Here is a 20,182-nt window from a genome sequence, read left to right as displayed (position 1 = left end):
CCTCCCAAGTGCTGGGATTAAAGGCGTGAGCCACCACCGCCCGGCGACACATGGAACTTATGTAAGGTTTTTATCAGCATCTTTACGAGACACAGTCACCCTTGCTTACTTTGGTATTGTCTATGGTTGGTTTTGTGCTGGCCATGCTGGCAGAAATACACAATTGCATCTGAGAACAACTGACTCACAGTGTTTAAAATATTTACTATTTGTTAATAGACAGCTTGTTGAGTTCTGTCCTCCATCTCTGAAGGAGAGTTAATGCTAAAGTTTACTACCTGATGAGAGCCAGTCAGGCCTTTTCTGGTTCACTTTTAGTTATGGAAAGATTAAAACAAAGATTACATTTGGTTTTCAGATTTTTTACGTTTATAACTGGACCTGTACATCATATACTGCATTAGACAACAGATAGTGTCAGAGTGCTTACATACTATAATTTATTTTAATTTTAAGGCATATTTTACTCACTCAGGTTAACAAGTGAATTCTGGTTGTTTTATTTAAAGGGAAATTTCCTTTGTTTTAACATGAGAAAATATAATAATCTCAAAATCACTTGCACCCAAATTAAGAATTGTTTGTTTTAATGTTTTGTATAACACATTAACATGGTATAGTAAGTTGATGGTAAAGGTTTTAGACTCATGGAAATGTTCAAAATATGACTATATTTACATTTTATTAAAAATAATGGAGAAAAAAACCTTGGGGTACCTGTCATGGAGTCTGAGGGGGTGGAATTTCAGTCTTTAGAAAGACTGGGCCTAGATTAGAATCCCATTCAGAGAACAAGCCAACCACATTCCAGCTGTGTAGCTCCCTGACCCCATCCTGAGCTGCCCACCCAGCGAATACAAGGTCAGCTATGGTCAGATGACCCAGGAAGACAGAATGCATGAGGCTAACGACCTATAGGGAACATGACCAGACTTCCTCTCTGGAGGGAATACCGAGATGATGTAGGTGTCCAAAGAGCCTGAGAGAGAGTTGATGAGGCTCATTGGCAATAGGGTATGTGAGAGGTTTGCCACAGTATACACTGAGATGTAGATAACAAAGGATGAATAAACCATAGGATATGAAAGAAGAACACACAGGGAGACACTGCATTATACTGAGACTGATGAGGATGGAACCCCCCTGGGCCAGCTGTGTTAATTCTCTCTTCCTAAAGCTGGGCTTATCCTCCTTGGTCAGAGGACCTGAGGGCTCAGTTCTGTGTATCTTCTTACAGCAGAATGGCTGTTACTGACACAACTCACTTCTGGCCCTCACGATCCAAGAAGTTTAACCAAATATGTCTAAACTGCCACTTAGACCTCATTTCTGCAAATCTATTGCTTTTGAAAGCTGAAAGCTTCATATTTCAATCAGTTGAGAAGCTGATTCTAGGAGATGAAATCTAATGTTTCTTTACATTTTAGAATAGTTAAATGCTGCAATAGATAACTGTGATAAAGGTGTTGCTTTGACCACATTTAGCCAGAAGAAAGGGTGTTGCATGAGAAGGTGAAGATGTGTTCATATGGGAGAGCCCAGGTGGGTCCCCAAATTGTCATGGAGACTCAAGTGAACTCATCGACTGTAGAAAAGTTCATGGAAACAGTTCATTTTGGTGCAAGATTCCAATTCCTTAAGTTTTAGTAACTCTTAGGCATCCTTTGAATTTAATATGATTTACTGCATCCTTTCTTTCCCCAAAGTGATGACTATTAATACGAATATAAAATGATAATTCAGATGTGCTTGTTCTGACATGAGCGAGCATCTCGGGAAGTTTTACACAATGTGGCTGAGATTTGATTCAGTAGATAAAGCACATGCTGTGTAAGCCAATGCCTGGAGTCCAGATCCCGGGCACCCACACAAAAGCTGGGCATGTTTGGCTTTTGCTTAAATCTGAGTCTTTAGGGGGTGGAGACCAGGGATGCCTGGGGCTGGTGGCCAGGCTAGCTAAATCAGTTTGCTTTGGGCTCAGTGAGAGACACTCCTCAATGAACTGAAGCTAAGTGGAGGGAGACACCAATCTTCAACCTCTGTCTTCCATATGCACAAGCACACATGTATAACGGCATGTATATATACACACATGTACCACACAGGAAAGAAAAAACAAAGTTACAGAGCAGTGACATGATGAGTGCCTTTTCATTATGGCTGCCTCCTAAAGCATTCCCATCAAAGCAACCATACAGATTAAAGGGCTGCCATGGTTGAAAGCCCCCATTTGCTTCTGTCTGAAAGAAATAATTTTTTTTCAGAGAATGGTCATTTAGCAATCGTTTAGCAAATATCTACGGGCATTTTAAAAATTAAGATTCAGCGTGGGAAATGCAAAAAAGACATTTTGTGACCAACTATAGAATTTTCTTTTTTTCTTTCCCTTTGTTTAGTGGGATGAAACTAGGGAGATTTATAGAACATTTCGCCTAGCTAAAATATATCTGCTCCTTGTGTGAACTAAGCTCCTGATATTAAGGTATCCCTGAATGAGTTGTTTCTTTGCTGGACTTTTATGTAGGTTAATATTTCAAAGCCACTGCTTCCAGGAATATTTTAATCATTACTGATTCTCAAATCCACAGAGACCCACACTGTCCATAAATTTAGGAGTTGTTAGTTGAATCACATCTCAGAGGGCCTTAATGTGGCTGAGATTTTCCACATGGCATTAGTGAAAGGAACGAATGTTTTTAGGAAATGCTTATTAATTTCCCAAGGTAATGCCACAACCTAATTAACTGACATGCCACAAAATCCATGGTGATCTCTAAACTCAAGACCCACTTTATATGGGTCAGGGTTTTGTTTTTATCAAAATAACATTTTATTTATTTCCCTTTGAAGGTATTTTTCAGCTGTTAATTTTTTTAAATGTCTATGACCCTCCTCACCTAAATGTTGAGAACTAGAGAAACAAAACAAAGTAAAACCAGTATGGTGTTCTGAGCTGACATTTCTTCTTGTTCTAGGAGACTGAAATGATAATGAACAAACTCATGCTGAGACCCTACTCAACATTTAATTTTTGTTATCCACCCCAACAAGGTCATAGTAAAATATATAAAGTACGACCTTAGCTAGCTGGCCTAAGACGTTGGGAATTTGGCCCTCACTCCAATACATACAAATGAGCTTTACTTGATCAGAACTGTGCTAAGGCTAGTCTGTCTGGGCTGGTGTCCTGAGCGGACCTTGGGCACAAGCTCTGCAGCCAGTCCCACAACACCCAGAGGAAGCTCCACTCCCAGGCACTTTGACACTCTCAGGATCAGAGGTGAGGTGGACCCAAACATCTGTCCCAACACCAGGAGTAACTGGGACCTGCAGGACCAGGCACACAGGAACTCTGCCAGCAAAGTGGCTCAGGTTCCTTCTGGTCTCTCTGGGCTGGTGTCCTGAGCAGACCTTGGGCACAAGCTCTGTAGCCAGTCCCACAACACCCAGAGGAAGCTGTTGCACCCCCAGGTGCTCTAACAAGCCCAGGGTCACAGGATCCCAGAATCACAGGATCACAGAGACAGCCTGACTCTGAGGAGTTCTGATACAACCAGAATCACAGGAACGACTGACTCCAGTCAGATTTAGCAAGGGCAGGTAGCACTAGAGATAACCAGATGTTGGGGTGGGGGTGAGGGATGGGGGAGTGGGGGGATTGAGGAGGGTGGGGGGCAAGCGTAAGAAAATAAACAACACAAACCAAGGTTACTTGGCATCATCAGAACCCAATTCTCCCACCATAGCAAGTCCTAGACATACCATCACACCGGAAACACAAGATTCAGATATAAAATCATTTATCATGATGATGATACAGGACCTTAAAAAAGACATAAATAGCACCCTCCAAGAAATACAGGAATGCCAGGGCCAATAAGTGGGAGAGGGTGGGGTGGCAGGCATGGGGAGGGGGGAGGCAACAGGGGTTTGTTTTTGTTATTTTTGTTTGTTTCTTTGTTTTTGGAGGGAAAACTGGGAATGGAGAAATTTACATGTAAATAAAGAAAATATCTAAAAAAAAAAAAAAAGAAAAAAGAAAGAAATACAGGAGAACACAGGTAAAGAATTAGAAGCTCTTAAGGAGGAAACACAAAAATCCCTTAAAGAACTATAGGAAAACACAATCAAACAGATGAAGGAAATGAGCAGAACCATCCAGAATTTAAAAATGGAAATAGAAACAATAAAGAAATCAGAAAGAGAGACAACCCTGGAGATACAAAACCTAGGAAAGAAATCAGGAGTCATAGATGCAAGCATCACCAACAGACTACAAGAGATAGAAGAGAGAATCGCAGGGGCAGAAGACACCATAGAAAACATTGACACAACAGTAAAAGAAAATGCAAAAAGCAAAAAGCTCCTAACCCAAAATATCCAGGAAATCCAGGATGCAATGAGAAGACCTAACCTAAGGTTAATAGGTATAGAAGAGAGTGAAGACTCCTAATGTAATGGGCTAGGAAATATCTTCAACAAAATTATAGAAGAAAACTTCCCCAACCTAAAGAAAGAGATGCCCGTGAACATATAAGAAGCCTACAGAACTCCAAATAGATTGGACCAGAAAAGAAATTCCTCCCGACACATAATAATAAAAACACCAAATGCACTAAACAAAGAAAGAATTTTAAAAGCAGTTAGGGAAAAAGGTCAAGTAACATATAAAGGCAGGCTGATCAGAATTACGGCAGACTTCTCACCAGAGACTATGAAAGCTAGAAGATCCTGGACAGATATCATACAGACCCTACAAGAACACAAATGCCAGCCCAGGCTACTATACCCAGCAAAACTCTCAATTACCGTAGATGGAGAAAACAAGATATTCCATGACAAAACAAAATTTACACAATATCTTTCCACAAATCCAGCTCTACAAAGGATAATAGATGGAAAACATCAACATAAGGAGCAAAACTACACCCTAGAAGAAGCAAGAAAGTAATCTTTCAACAAATCCACACAAATCTAATTCCACCTCTTACAACAAAAACAACAGGAAGTAACAATAACTTTTCTTAATATCTTAATATGAAAGTTAATATTATCAACATATCCTAAGCGATTGAAATCCAAAAATATGAGGAATTAGAAATTTGTTGATTGTCATCCAATGGTCTCTCTAATTTGGTAATTGGAGAAATAGGTCCAATATTGTACAATCTATATATACTTTCAGCTTGTTTGTGACAGTGTCTTGCTGTGTACAACATAAGGTTCTTGAAATCTTGCTTCTCCTATCTCAGCCTCTCTATTAGTATTGTTTATTTTGTGTTTTTACACTATACTATGGTTTCAGAACAGTTTATATATTTCAAAAGTATTTATATACCCAAGGAAGACATAGACAATTAATTTGGGAGGTGGTTTGTAGGAAAGAGAACAACAAAGAGTGAGACTGAATGCTTTGCTTGACATTTGTGCTCTTGTATCAAGTTTGAAGAAGAGGACTTTACAAGTTATGCTTTCTCTGAGATGAAGGCTTTTCCAAATTATCACAGCCAATGAAACAAATTCTTACCCACACCTAATGTCTGTGCCACCCTCCAAGCAGAACCATTGTTCATTGAAACAGTTGGTGAATGACTTTATGGATAGACTATCTTAATACACACACCATTTCTTAAATGAATGTAACCTGTTTTCTGTGGGCTGAGAATAAAGCCACTCACTCAAGTCAAATAGTTTTGACCATAGCAGGAAGTCTGTATCCAAAAATCGTGCCTACAATTTATTCCTTGGCCCAGCAGAACTGTTAACTCTCAGCTTAGCTATGATGGAGGTAAAATCCTTCGGTGATTTGAGGGTCATTGAAGTACAGCCTTATTACAATGAAATCCAATGTCTAAAAATTGTTCTTATTTTGGGCTTGTACCACAGTAAGAGCCAAGATTTTAAACTCTACTAAATACAAAACAAACAAACAAACAAAAAGACTTTATATATTTATGTTCATTTAAGGAAATACTAGTAGTGATGTATTATTTTGAAATATACAGCTAATATGTTTGGAGTTATTTAAAATTTATACTGAGGAAAATGTATCTATTTTCAGTATTGCTGTAGACAAGCCTCTACATAACACTGTTAAACTGATTGTTGTTTTATATCAAACAATTTTTATAATACTCATTTTTATTGTTATAATATTTTATAAATTTTAAGGAATATGACAAAAATATTGTAGGTATTGAAGAGGGGGTCTCTGGGAGGAGTTAGGGTACAAAAGGGAAACAAGAATGCGATTTAATTCTATTTACTTAAAATATGTTTTTAAATGTTAATAAATTCAGACAAATTGAAATTTTGTAACTTTTCTCATCATAATGCAATAAAAGAAAAAAGAAAAAAAAGAACTGTGCTAAGGCTCGTGGCCTTTCGTTTCACAGGAGAGGCCCTTTGCAGGAGACAGTTAGCCAAACTTCTGCATAGAATTATTTCAGACACCAAATAGTTGGTGTCTTTTTAGTGACATGCAGTTTCTTCCATGTCGGTGAGAAAACTGTAAAACACAAAAGGAGGTAGGAATTGCATCTACTTGCTGATGACAAATGTAGACTTTTATGAGACCCAAAGCACAGTCTATATTCACTGAGAGTGCACAGCCAGAGCATCTGGGATGTGGGTTAGGAAAAGCATGTCTGAGAAGAATGAAAATTTGAAAGATGTGAAGGCAAAATAGGGGGCAGTGAAATGGGAAAGGAAATAATACACTGGTGATTCAGAACAAACTTGTTGGGGAAAAGTAAAATAATGTTAGGACCCTGGAGACAAAACTTAAAAGAGAGGTAAAGGCCAGATCACTGAAGGACTGAGATGGTGAATCTGGTAAGAGACAGGAAATCATTTGGGTATTTTGAATGGTGGAGCCTCTAATCTTGTTCTAGAAATACCTTTTCTGAGAAGGAAGTAGACAGACAGACAGACAGACAGAACAGAACAGGACAGGACAGGACAGGACAGGACAGAACAGGACGTGTAGCCTGAGAATGTAGACTTAGGCCAGGACAGTGCACAAGGGAAGATATTGACAAGATAATGATGCTGACTGTGGGAACTTAACAAAGGCCATGTGATGGAAGAGGGAGGGACACTGCTAAACCTGGGTTTCTGTTTCACTTGATCTCTGTGTGTGGGTTATAGGAACACTGGCTAAGAGAACTGGGAGAGCTGGGGATGAGAAAGTGACAGTTTGGAAAGAGATTGGTGAATGGTCTCAGACTGGAAGTTTTCTTTAGGAGTCACAGCGAGTGATGTAAGATGATAAACGTCCCCTAGAACCAGTGATCAGAATGCCCTACCATGTACTTTCTTAAGTGATTTTGGTGAAGTCTTGGAGAAGCAGGAGCTAAATGAAGAATGACTGAGAGGTATAGAAACGTGTTCATATAGGGTATCACGAATGAAAGAAAGGAAATGGACAACTGAAGTCTGGGGCGGGTAAGGAGTAAGAAGTTAATGAAACAAATGAGAAATGGCACTCTACCAAAAATAGTGTTTCAGATTTGCTACTGTCTTTGGGGATCTCTGATAGTAGAGACACTGTGTTAGGTGTCTTATATGAATTAATTTTAATACCATTTGGAATACGGTCTCTGGAACAATGTGTAATAAAGTGAAAATTTTTGTGGAAAGAAAACTGAATGTGAAAGCAGAGATCAAATGTAGATAGTTAACAAGAGACACCAAGTATCACCATATGTCTCTCTTACAGTGACAGACATCTGCTACATAAAAACAAGAGTCATCTAAGGATAAGCTTAAGCCTGACACAGCCTATTTAATAATATTCAGAGTTAGTTGCATTATTTAGCTTTTAATATCATTGAGAGAAATGTAATTGTCATTTACAGGAAAATAATTTAGATGAAAGATCTCTGGGAGAGAGTGGCAGATGACTTAGTCCTACGATATCCGAGATATGCAGTTATCTATTGCCTTTCAAATCATGAAAGAAATCATGGGTACAGATAAACTAAAACCATACTTAAGTTAGAACAATCCAGCAAACTTATTTGGAGAGTAGATGTATGTCAGATAACTTATATTGTGCATCTAAACTATAATGGTTTTGGTCTGATATTATATTCAATAAATATAAAACAATAAAAAACAATAAATTATAAAACAGAATTAGGAACAAAAGGATGCCTTGAAATTTTAGAAAGTCAGGAAGCAGGATAGTGTTAAGAGTAGCCTGTGAGAGGAATCAGGCAAGTGAGGAGGGCTGGGCTGTGAATGCGATCTTTTCCATTACCTTACAGAGGATGAGGGAGGGAGGTGACTCAGTCGTAGGTGCTGTGTAGCGCCACACAGGAAGGGTGCAGCAACCATGCAGGAGGGGGGCTCAGCAAATAGCTTGTAATAGGATATGCACTAAAAACCAACAAAACTTTTAAGAGAGGTGGAGCTCAGGATAGTGGACTCTGTCAGAAAGCCGCAGAGACCATCAGCCAGCAGACAACATCCAGAAAGATTATGAGAGGCATAGAGAGAGGGTGGTGGTTCTGGTCTCTATTTGCCTTATGCCCTCAGTGCCTTTGACTAATTCACAAGAAAAATCAAAAAGTAGCACACACACACACACACACACACACACACGTGAAAATAATTCCAGCCATCTGAGCCAAGATGCCACATAAGGTCCTAGCAATCAAAGGAACCACTGAAGGAGGTTCCTCCACCTCCCGGCAGCCCAAGGTCAGAGAGCACTGATGAGGGCTCAGGAGTCAACCTGAGGACTACTGAGATGAGACATGGGGGGAGTCAGGACTGCATGGTTACTTATGACTGCCAGTTTGTATCAAATCTAAAAGGGTGAGATTAACTGTGCAAATAAACAGATGCTGGTTAATTAAAATGGAGTTTTAAATATCAGGATAGAAACAAACAGATGCAGGATTAAACCAACTAGAACATTTTAGCTATGGGTGATTTAGATTATGTGAAATGCCTGTTTTCCTTCCAGTTAGAAAATTACTCTTTTGCAGTGTGTACAATTCTATGAGGGCCCACAAGGAAGGTTATTAAGGTGACAAGACAAGCTTGTATTCAACTGTGATTGCTGTGTGCGGGGGAAGCAGCCCAGCTTCTTAACCTACTAGCCTCCTATGTCTCACAGTGGGAAGGAAACGGACCTCTGAGGTGGTGGCACAGACACTAGTCTCCCATGCTCATGATGAGCATGGGCTGCCATCAGTCCTGCCTATGAAAGTCACCTTCACAGTGGCTGTTAAGAACTGTTCATCCTCATGAAAGCTTACAGGAAAATTTACCTAGGCGATATTAATGGATAGATTTGAGTATTCATTTTGGAGAAGTTTCTTACATGCTCATGTTTTTTCATACTGCACTAAAAATCAAAAGAAACATATGAAGGGCCATGTGGAAATACAGAAAAGCATTTAGGTTTTCCAACACGATTGAGTGCACATGCATACTTATAAGATGTCAATAATACATAGGTTTCCTTTTTGAATTCCACATTTTCCCTATGTATGAATTTATATATATATATATATATATATATATACATATATACATATATATCCTTCCTTTTCATGAGGTCATTAAAAAGAAAAGACCATTTACTAAAACTTGAAATATATATATGACATATTATATACACTTATGTAAATAATACATAGGTTTCCTTTTTGAATTCCACATTTTTCCTATGTATGAATTCATATATCACACACACACACACACACACACACACACACACACACACACACATATCTATATATATCCCTTCCTTTTCATGAGGTCATTCAAAAAAAAGACCATTTACTAAAACTTGAAATAAATATGCCCAGTATTTTTTTCTTAACACCAGAAGTCTATGTTTCTATTCAGAGCTGTGTTAATTCCATTTCCTGCATTATTCATAGCTTTAATTCTCCATTTCCTTTGCAATCCTTGTGGCAAATTTTTCACATTTGTGACATCATACACTCTCAGGTCTGCCGAACAGTACTAGGAGCAGTGCCTCTCTGACTTACGTGGAAAACGCGTTGTTCTGTTTTTCACACCGTATACCTTTGCAGCTTAACCCCTTTGTTTCTTCATAGTAGAAGTACAGTTGATTTAGGCCATTTGCAAAGGCTAGCAGCACGAGGCAGTAGATGAATAAGAACTTTAGGATGTCCAGAAGCATTCGTCCCAGAGATATCTGCAGAGGCCCCAGGTGAGAATTGGCAGTGAACAAAGAGATCAGGCGGAGGGAACTGAAGATGTTTGCAATAGCAAATAACGCCTCTGCCACCAGGGTGGGGTGCCACATGTCCCATGATTCCCGTGGGTTCAGAGCACTGTACTGAGAAAACAGAAATGAAGGCGAAGTAAGCACACATGCTGACAGAATCAAATTCAGCTCTGTAGAGGTTTCTAGGGTCTGCGTCAGCCACTCTTTGGAAGGTTTATGCTTTAAGATGGCAGTAGCTAGATAGAGTATGCACTACAAAGACATTAATCCATTAATTTATAACTCATGAGCTTTAATCCATGTGGCTGTACAAGCCTGTACTTATTTTGTTTATGTCAGTGTGTTCAGATTTTGATATGAGAATCAATTAGTTCTTGTCTGCTACCTCACAGTTTCTGTCTTCCTTCAAAAAGCACACCTTTGCCACTTATTCAACTGAGCCGGTTCAACTTTTAGACTCCTGCTTGAGTGATATTATAAAATAATCAAGTCTGAGCAAGAATGGATGGGTATCTTTTAAAATCCTAGTCAATGTGTTTGGATAATCGATTATATACAGTATGAAAGGCGAAGTATATTGATAACAATGTAAGCACTTTTTAAACTTCTCAAATGTTCAATGTGATATGCTGTGCACAGCGAGTACCTAAGGAACATTTGTTTTTTTGTTTTGTTTTGGTTTGGTTTGGTTTGGTTTTGGTTTTTTATAGAAAATAATGCTATCCTTTTCTTTTTTATTATATATTTTCTTTATTTACATTTCAAATTTTATCCTCTTTCCTCATTTCCCCTCTGAAAAGAAACCTCTGTATCCTATTCCCCCTCCCCCTGCTCACTAACCCACCCACTCCTGCTTCCTTGTCCTGGAGTTCCCCTACACTGGGCATCAAGCCTTCAAAGGCCAACGGCCTCTCCTTTCATTGATGTCCCACAGGGCCATCCTTTGCTACATATGCAGCTGGAGCCATGAGTCCCACCATGTGTACTCTTTGGTTGGTGGTTTCATCCCTGGGAGCTCTGTGGGTACTAGTTGGTTCATATTGTTATTCCTCCTATGGTGCTGCAAACCCCTTTAGCTCTAAGGAACATTTGTACCCAAAACATATTCATAGACCAGGACACAGGCAGACACATCTAACTATCACAGAAACACTTAGGGAGATTAACATGAAGTATTGCAGGAATAGAGGGCAAGAGGTGAGAACGGATTGGGTCTCTATGCTGTGGAAGCGTTCAGAGTCTAGAGGAGAGGCTATGCCTCATTAGCAGCTTTGCGCCAGTTGGAGGTGACCTGATGCAGAAGCCATCGTCATACTATAACAGATTCTATTTCTACTCAGGAACTGACATACACAGAACCATTCTCAGTGAGCAATCTGGGCTGTGATTGAAAGAATGATAATGGATAAACTTTGGTAGCAGAAGGCTCTACTTTTGCTGTAATATAAGAATCCACACTAGATTCGGAGTCAAGTATGTCTGGTAGCTTTGATGGAATGACACTGTACAGACATAATCACAGTTACACAGCTATACACAGTCAGGGCTTTTTGAGCAATATTACTGGGTTTAATGGTGTTGTAATGGCAAGCCATCATTAAAAGTTACAGTGGCTCCATGGAGACTCACAGATGTCTCCCCAGGAGCCATCGACTTCCATTCTCTGGATAATAAACCCAGGGACCTTATTCTTCAGAGGATATTTATTTTCTTAAGAAACTTAAAGTCTTTCTCTCCCCGGGGGGATGACAGGCAGCTAGCTCAGCTGCATCCTGTAAATTCTGAGAATCATAATTTCCGATTTCCTTTCGTGTGGTATAATCCCCTTGTGTACTGGGCACATCTGGCTCTCATCACATCCCCCACTGGGGAATTGGGACATGGGGACTGATGCTAAGATCACAATGTAAATCAATAATTTGTCTGTTGGATGATCCAGACACCTTGCTTCCTGTCAGAGCACAAACAAAGACATAAACTGTAAGCAACTAGCGCTTGATTTCATTCTTTTAAGTTTTGATTTAAAATCTTCTCCTGCCATACATACACATTTTCATAGGCTTCCAAATAGATGTGGCTGTGCACACCTGTAATCCATGCACAAGACTCGGAGTGGGTTGCAAGGTGGAGGGAGGGTAGTGTAAGCTCTTTGGTGAGTTCAAAGTTAGCCTGGGCTGCACAGTGAGACTGTCTAAAAGCAGAAAGCAAACAGATAAACTGAGTAAAAAACCAATTGTATCAAAGCAATTTAAAAAGCTTTGCAAACCACAATGTTCTTTAAATCTAGAGAGAATAAAGTATTTGGCCAATGGGCATATTTTCTAAACCTATTGTTGAGTATTAACATGTTAATTTGAAATTTTAATTTTGGTTCCAGTTCCTCCTTCTAGCCCATTACGATCACGTTGAGCCTCAGTTCCTGGTGGTGTGGATCCAAGGTCCCCCTAGTTCTTACTTGAAACCCCTCCTTAACCACTCCTCCGAGCCCACCTCCATTGTTTTGTAACTCCCCAACAACCTACAGGGACCCTACAGCTGCCACCTTTGGCTAGGACCCAGGTAAGCCACCGGTGTTCCTCTTTTCCTCACCCATTCTATTCTTTCTAGGGACCTCTTATTGCAGCCTCTTCCCAACCACCTCCATCCCCTTCAGATGGGTTGCCATTCATAGCCAGCCCCAGAGTGTCTCTATTCTGCCTCTGTCTCCCTTTGCAGAGGAAGATCTGTGGTGGTTTGAATGAAAGTGGCCTTCACAGGCTCATAAATTTTAATGCTTGGTCACCAGGGAATGGCAGTATTTAAAAGGATTGGGATGTGTGGCCTTGTAGGAGGAAGTGTGTCACTCAGGGTGGACTCTGGGGTTTTAGAAGCCCAAGTGAGGCCCAGAGTCTCTCTCTCAGCCAGCTAAGCAGATCAGAATGTAGCTCTCAGCTCCTTCTCCAGCACCATGTCTGCCTGTGTGCTGCCATGCATCTCACCATGATGATAAAGGACTAAACCTCTGATGCTCCAGGTAATGCCTCAATGAATTGTTTTCCTTCCTATGAGTTTCTGGGGTCATGGTGTCTCCTTACAGCAGTATAACACTGACTAAGACAAGACCAAAGTCACTTCAGAGACCTCCAGAGTCTAGTCTACCACACACACCCCCCCTATTATTTATAATGTACCCATCAGTACTGCTTGGAATTTGAAACCAGACTTCTAATCTTCAGATCTTGGAGCAATCAGAGTCTGAACCCCAAGACCCAGAGTGGTCCTAACACTAAAAGACAAGCCATCATTCCTCTGGTCTACAACCTGTCAGAGTTGAGTAATAGAAACCAAAGAACTGAACGCACACCCAGCAAAGGTGAGAACACAACAAGCATCATAACTGTGGATGACTAGATCCCAGCACAAAACACAAGCGCCAACATCCAGGCCAGCACCCCTATGCTAACATGGTCCAAGAAATCAGTTTAGTTCAATCTCAAGACAAAGAACTTCAAAATAGCAATTATGTTCAAGGATCTGAAAGACGATATGAGTAGATGCTTCCATGAAGACTGAAAATGCAAACAGATGAATAAAATAATGAAAACAATTCAAGATAGGAGAAGAATTTAACAAAGAAATAGAATCTCTAAAGAAAAGACACCTATATCCAAGGCTCCGGAAACATCTTAGAAGATAGAATGTAAAGACTGTAAGTGTCCGAAGACCAGGATACCTGCTGTGAGACAGTGTCTTCTGTACATGAGAGGAAAGCTGCACCCATGATACCTCATCCACATGCTTACCTAAACAAGACCCATGCAATGAAAACATCAGATGACCTACCAATGTGGATGAGGAAAATCTCTCAAGGTCCAACACCTGGAAGAGCTACAAGCAGCCAATGGCTGCTGAGATAGGGAGAATCAGTCTTCCCCAGGGGGGAGCCCTGATAGGTTATCCAGTCCCAAGTGGTAAGCCCTACGTACATGTATATGTGAGCAACAGTAAGTGGACTCAGTAAGTGAGTATGTGAGTGTGTATGTGTATGGTGTCGGGGTGTGTGTTGTGTGTGCGTGGGACAAAAAAAATCACTAAAGAAGAGGTCATGAGTTTGAGAGAGGATATGGGGGATACAAGATAAGTTGGAATAAAGAGGAGAGCAGAAATAATATAGAGTGCTAATGTATGAAGGAGATTTACAAACAAAAATTTAAAAATAAATAAAATTAGTTATGTTGTATCTTTTAAACTCAAGCCCTAGAAGAGCCTCTGTCTCACCTGCCCTTTAATGAAAAGCTTACTTTCCCAGACTCTTCTCACTCACCACTTCTCCCCAGATACCTCCCATGCTCTCACCTCTCAGGGCTAACTCCAACTCAGACTTCAGGTCTAGCTCAGACTTCCTGCCCTCTTGGCCCATCTCACACTCTGCTGACAGGATGGTTCTTCCCATTTTGAGACCTTAAATTTACAGACAAAAACCCGTCTATCATCATTTGATCTATCAGTTCATGCCTCCGGATTCGAGAGGATGGTGCACCCAGTTTCCCAGCATCCAATACCAAGCACCTCCTCATATCTCTCAATCTCATAACAATTTCCCCTCTTTCTTCCATTATCACAGTGATGTAATCACTGTCCTAACTGCTCTCCTTGTATTGTATCTCATTTATTCATTGCTACATTATCTTTTGAAGAAAAAATTGGCATGCCATGTATTATTGCTATCCATGACTCCATTTTCTGGAGATGATGATTTGAGTCTTTAACAGCTGACAGATGAAGCTTGTATCTTGCATTCATTTGTCAGTAGTCTGGTACTCAATGCCTTGGACAAATATACAGTACTTGTGATTCTTCTAGATTTTCAGTTTTGCTACATTCTCACCAAAATGCCATTCTGTAAATGCTTAGCCCTTTCCTAAGAATTAACATAAGTTCTAGCAATTCTGAGTTTTCATCTGTTACTCATCTAGGGAACCTATGATGGATACCAAAGAATGGTTAAACTCAGTCTTTTTGGTACTCATTGATGGTAAAAGGAGAAATTGCCAAGCCACAAAGTTAGGCAATTATGAGACAGATATTAATCAAACAATGCCCATTGTTCCTTTAAAAGGAGATAAGTGAACATCAAGATCCCAAAGACCCAGTGTTGTAGAATAAACACCTCCACTTGTCTAAGACAATCACGCATGCTTCCCCATCCCATCAAATAACTGTGTTTCACTATACTCCTACTGTGATGTCACTTTCCCTCTAGCCTTCCTTTCTGATGAGTGTAATTTTTTTCTGAGAACTCTTTTTTTTTTTTTTTTTTTTTTGTAGACCATGTACCATGTGGTTCCTAGTGTCTCCTGAAGGGAGCACTATCCTCTGAATTTCTTCACATCTGAAACTCTAAACTCACTCAAGGAGAAGAGTCAGACATGTTTAAGGACATGGAAGATCCAGGATGTTAGTCAGCTATAGAAATGTGGGTTGATAGAGCTGAGGGTTTGGGAACAGAGAGAAGAGCTTAAGTATGTCAGACTCAAGGCATGAAGACTTGGCAGGCTGTTAAGAGCCAATGATGGATTGAATCATAATATTGGGTCATAAGTTCCTAGACTATAGAAAAATATGCTAGTTCATCTTCATGCCCTTTACAAGTTCATGCATATTCATAAAAGACAAAGTGTCAATCAACATGACTAAAACTTTTAGGTGGATGCAATATGAAAATGGCTGCTGCCGTAGTGTGATCCAGAATGTCTTCCTGAGGCTCATTTGCTAGACCATGACCTCCAGCTTGGTGTTAATAGGAGATGACAAACCTTTCAGAGGTGGTTGTGTCATTTAAGGAGATGCCCTCGAGGCGGGTGAGGGGACCCTGGTCTCATCCTTGTTTCTTTCTTTCCACTTACAAGTGGTTCATTTGAACCATCCTGCATTTCCCAACATATTACAGAAGTGGCAAGTGACCCTCAAACTGTGAGCCAAAGACCTTTTCCTTTTGTAACATGGTTGTCTCAGATATTTGATATAGTAATGAAGTCTGACTAGGACATTTGTCATAGGAGGTTACAGGAAAAAAACATGTATTAATTTTAATGAGTATTTTACAAGATAAAAAAAATTTCCCTTTGTACACATATGCTAATAAAGTAGGAAAAAAAGACAAGAGAAAGACATAAGGATTTCTTTCCTAACAGGTGATTCTAGAACAAACAACTAGGATTCAGCTACCCGCAGAGCCCTGCTGCAAAACTGAAGAATGTCACAGACAGTACTGTTTAAGGGGCTGACATCCTTCATAAGGCAGAAGCAACAGCCCTTGTTCCCCATTAACTGATATGGAATGAAGTCATACAGCCCAAATTGTTTATTAAAATGATGTAAAAACTCTTCCATGGCTGTAAAAAACAATTGTTTGTATTCTTAATAATTTTAATTGTTGGAAAATATTTAAGTTACACAGTCAAGAATTAGAGAGATTTAATCATACTTATTAAATGACTAATGATGCTAAACATGAGAGACAAGTTTTGCATATGGAAATGGAGTTTTAAGCCTATTTTTAAGTAGGAACAAAGCAGTCCCAATGAAGTGGAAATAAGACTTAAAATTGTGTCCTGGAGATCCACAAGCTCTTGTGTTTTAAAAACAGCCATCCTATGAGATATAAAAAGCATCAAAGCATGAAAGGAAGCACCATCAAACCTCATCAGCAAAGAGGAAAAGGACGTGTGTTTTGGAATGCTGTTACTTTGTATATACACGCTGGCTAGTTTATGTCAATTTGACACAATGAACGTCGACAGCGAATAGGTAAAGATCAGTTGAAGGATTTCCTTCATTAGATTGGCCCCTAGGCCAGTGTGGGGGTCATATTTTTCCTTAATAACTGATATGGGGTGGTGCAGTCCACTGTCTACCTGCTCTGTGTTGGTGGTCCTGAGTTATGTAAGAAAACAATTTGAACAAGCTTTAGAGCGCACGCCAGTAAGCAGCACTCCTGCATGGTTTCTGTGTCTGTCCCCGCCTCCAGGTATCTGCCTGAACTTCCTTCCGTGGTGGGCTATGAGTCACAAGAGGAAGTAAACCCTTCCCTCCACAAGTTGTGTTTGCTTTTGTTTTGTGTTCATCACAGTGACAGGAGCCAAACTAGAACATTAAACAAAGTCAAAGCAAATATTTAATGTTTCTTTTAGTGCCTGGCATCTTTTAAACATTCTATTAACTTTGATGATTATTACCGTTTTTTTTTTTTTTTTTTTTTTTTTTTTTTGGAAAACAGATTTGAGATAATAAGTAGCTTGCTTCAAACGCTACAAGTAGAAAGTGGCATAATATACTAGCTGTAGTCATACTATATGCAGCCTTGGTTTCAAGGGCTGTGCTGTCATCTGGATCTTCAATGTTCCTCAAAGGACCAACAGCTTGTGGCACCATTGCGGGTTACAAAGTCTGTGTGAGATGAGGTTTATAAAGATTTATATGTCCCCAAAGGGGATTAGTGTCCTTTCCTCTCTCCCTCTGTCCCTGCCCCTCCCTCACCACTTCTCTTCCCATCCCCTTCCCTCATATGAAGGCACAACTCACCCATAGAAATGGACATAATAAATACTTTCGTTCTTACATATAAAGAACACCTGTATCAGAAGTGGCATCATAATAATGTGAGTAAGAATTATCCATCTTACTTGAAATGTTTTTTTATGGTAATTGTACTTAAAAATCTTTTCTTGATTCAGTTTCAAAGTGTCTTCCTTCAACTACAAAACTTAGCCATAAAAACCGAGTAACTCAATTTCTAAAGTGGGTAAATAATTTGAGTAGGCATTTCTCAGAAGATGAAACCAAAATGGCCAATGGGCACATGAAATAAAGTTCAGTGTCATGAGTTATCATAAAAATGTAAAAATCAAAACCAAAACAAGATGTCATTTCTTCAAATCAGAATAGTTATTATTAAATACATCAAAACATAACTATCTGTGATAAACACATTGACAAAAGGAGATTCCTAAAACTGCTGGACTCTCAAAACTGGGAGTGTAAACCAGTACTTATATTAGGTAGAACAATATCTAAGGATCCTCACAAATCCAAAAACAGAGTACCATAAAGATTCAGCTCAGCCATTTTTTAGAATAGGAAATGGTGTCAAAATATCAAATCAATATATCTGTTAAACTTACTCCTAATAAATCTTTATTATACCCATAGATTAATGTGTAGCTCAGCTCTCATGAGAGAAGTTCCCTTCTGTAGTAGATAGAAATTAACCCAGAAATCCAGAAGGTGTAAAGAGGAACTGAAATTCTTGGCCCTAAATGGGAACTCCTATATCACACTCCTCCTCCTCAAGGATCAAGAACCATTGTGGAAGAGGACACAGAATGATTGTGAGAGCAAGATGCTAGTGGGTGACTACAATGAAGCAGTGTCTTCCAGACAAAGTAGTTCATTTGTACCTATGAATTCACAGTGTTTGTGACAACAAGCAGAAAGCAAGCTCAAGCCAGACAAATTCCACTATGGAGAGGGGAGGTGGGCATAAAGTTCCATCCCTAACTGAGGAGCTACTGGCCATCGATAGCTGCTGGGAGAGGGAGAGCTAGTTGTCTGTAAGGTTGTAGTCTCTGATTGGTCAGTGACTTTACAGTGGAAGGCCATTCACCTAAGAGTGTATGGTCAGCCACACATTAGGAAAAAGAGAGAACACAAAGTTGTGTTGGGAGAGAAGTAGGAAGGATCTGGAAAGCACTAGGGAAAGTTATGAATAGGATCAACATACATTGTACAAAATTCTCAAATAAAGAGTGAAAATGAGAAATAATATCACAGAGATACCTGGTCTCTTATGCCAGCCTGGTCTCTTATGTCTTATGCCTGGTCTCTTATATATCAGTACTTGACTTACTTATTGGAGAATGGATAGACAGATAAAATGCAGCACATGTAAAAGAGGATATTAATCATGGAATAAAATCATCTCTTTAAAGAAACATGATGGAACCAGAGGTTTCTGCTAAGTGAATTAATCTGGACACAGATCTGTCTGTAACACCTTATTCTCTCTTATATGTAGAGGCCAAACATTGGTCTAGAAGGTCAACACGGGACCAGTGGTCATCAAAGGTGGCTAGAAAGCAGTAGGGGTAATTGATTTATGTAACAATAGTAATTGAAGAAGAGATCATGAATTTGCAAAGAGTAGGGAGGCACAGGAAGTATTGGAAGAGAGAGAGAAGGGGTAGATATGATGAGAATACAGGAAGCATGCATGAAATTCTCAAAAAAGAAACCCTTAAATTTAAAACTAGGAGTGGAGGGAGGGAGACACCAGCCTACTCACAGAACCTTCAACCCAAAATTGGCCCTGCTTACAAGATGCACAGGGATAAAGATGGAGCAGAAATTGAGGGAACAGCCAACCAATGACTGGCCCAACTTAAGACCCATTCCACTTGAGAGAGTCCACCCCTAACACTATTAATGGTACTCAGCTATGCTTGCAGACAGAAGCCAAGCATAACTATCTCCTGAGAGGCTCTACTAGCAGCAGATGGAAACAGAAGCAGAGAGTCACAGACAAACATCCGGTGGAGCTCAGAAAGTCTCCTGGAAGAGTGAGAAGGGTCAAGGACACCACAGGAAGACCTACAGAGTCAACTAACCTGGACCCTTGGGGGCTCACCAAGACTGCAACACCAACCAAAGAGTGTGCAGGCGCTGGGCCTAGGCCACCTACACATTTGTAGCAGATGTGCAGCCTGGTCCTCATGTGAGTACCCTAACAATTGGAGTGGGTTGTCTCTGACTGTTGCCTGCCATTGGATCCCCTTCCTCTAGCTGGTCTGACCTCAGTGAGAGAAGATGTGCTTAGTCCTGCTGGGACTTGATGTCCCAGGGCAGGGTGGTACCCCAGGGGTGCTTTCACTTCTCTGAGGAGAAGGGAAAAGGATACTTGTGGGGAGGGAACTGTGGGTGGGCTGGGAGGAA

The 20,182-nt window shown here is 40.0% G+C and overlaps 1 protein-coding gene across 4 annotated transcripts in view; it reads right to left on the bottom strand.

Annotated features, from left to right (window-relative positions):
• Trpc4 (transient receptor potential cation channel subfamily C member 4) overlaps positions 1-20,182 on the bottom strand; it is a 184,747-nt gene that overhangs the window by 20,635 nt on the left and 143,930 nt on the right. For all 4 annotated transcript variants that reach the window (XM_031373817.1, XM_031373819.1, XM_031373818.1 and 1 more), the window contains one exon: positions 10,011-10,324. In XM_031373817.1, coding sequence (XP_031229677.1) covers positions 10,011-10,324 — 314 coding nt within the window. The remainder of the gene's footprint in view (positions 1-10,010; positions 10,325-20,182) is intronic.

The sequence above is a fragment of the Mastomys coucha genome, unplaced genomic scaffold (genome assembly GCF_008632895.1).
Source record: "Mastomys coucha isolate ucsf_1 unplaced genomic scaffold, UCSF_Mcou_1 pScaffold16, whole genome shotgun sequence".
In the NCBI taxonomy this organism is placed as follows: Eukaryota; Metazoa; Chordata; class Mammalia; order Rodentia; family Muridae; genus Mastomys; species Mastomys coucha.
Note: the sequence above shows the minus strand (reverse complement) of the source record. Positions and strands in the feature narration are given on the sequence as shown.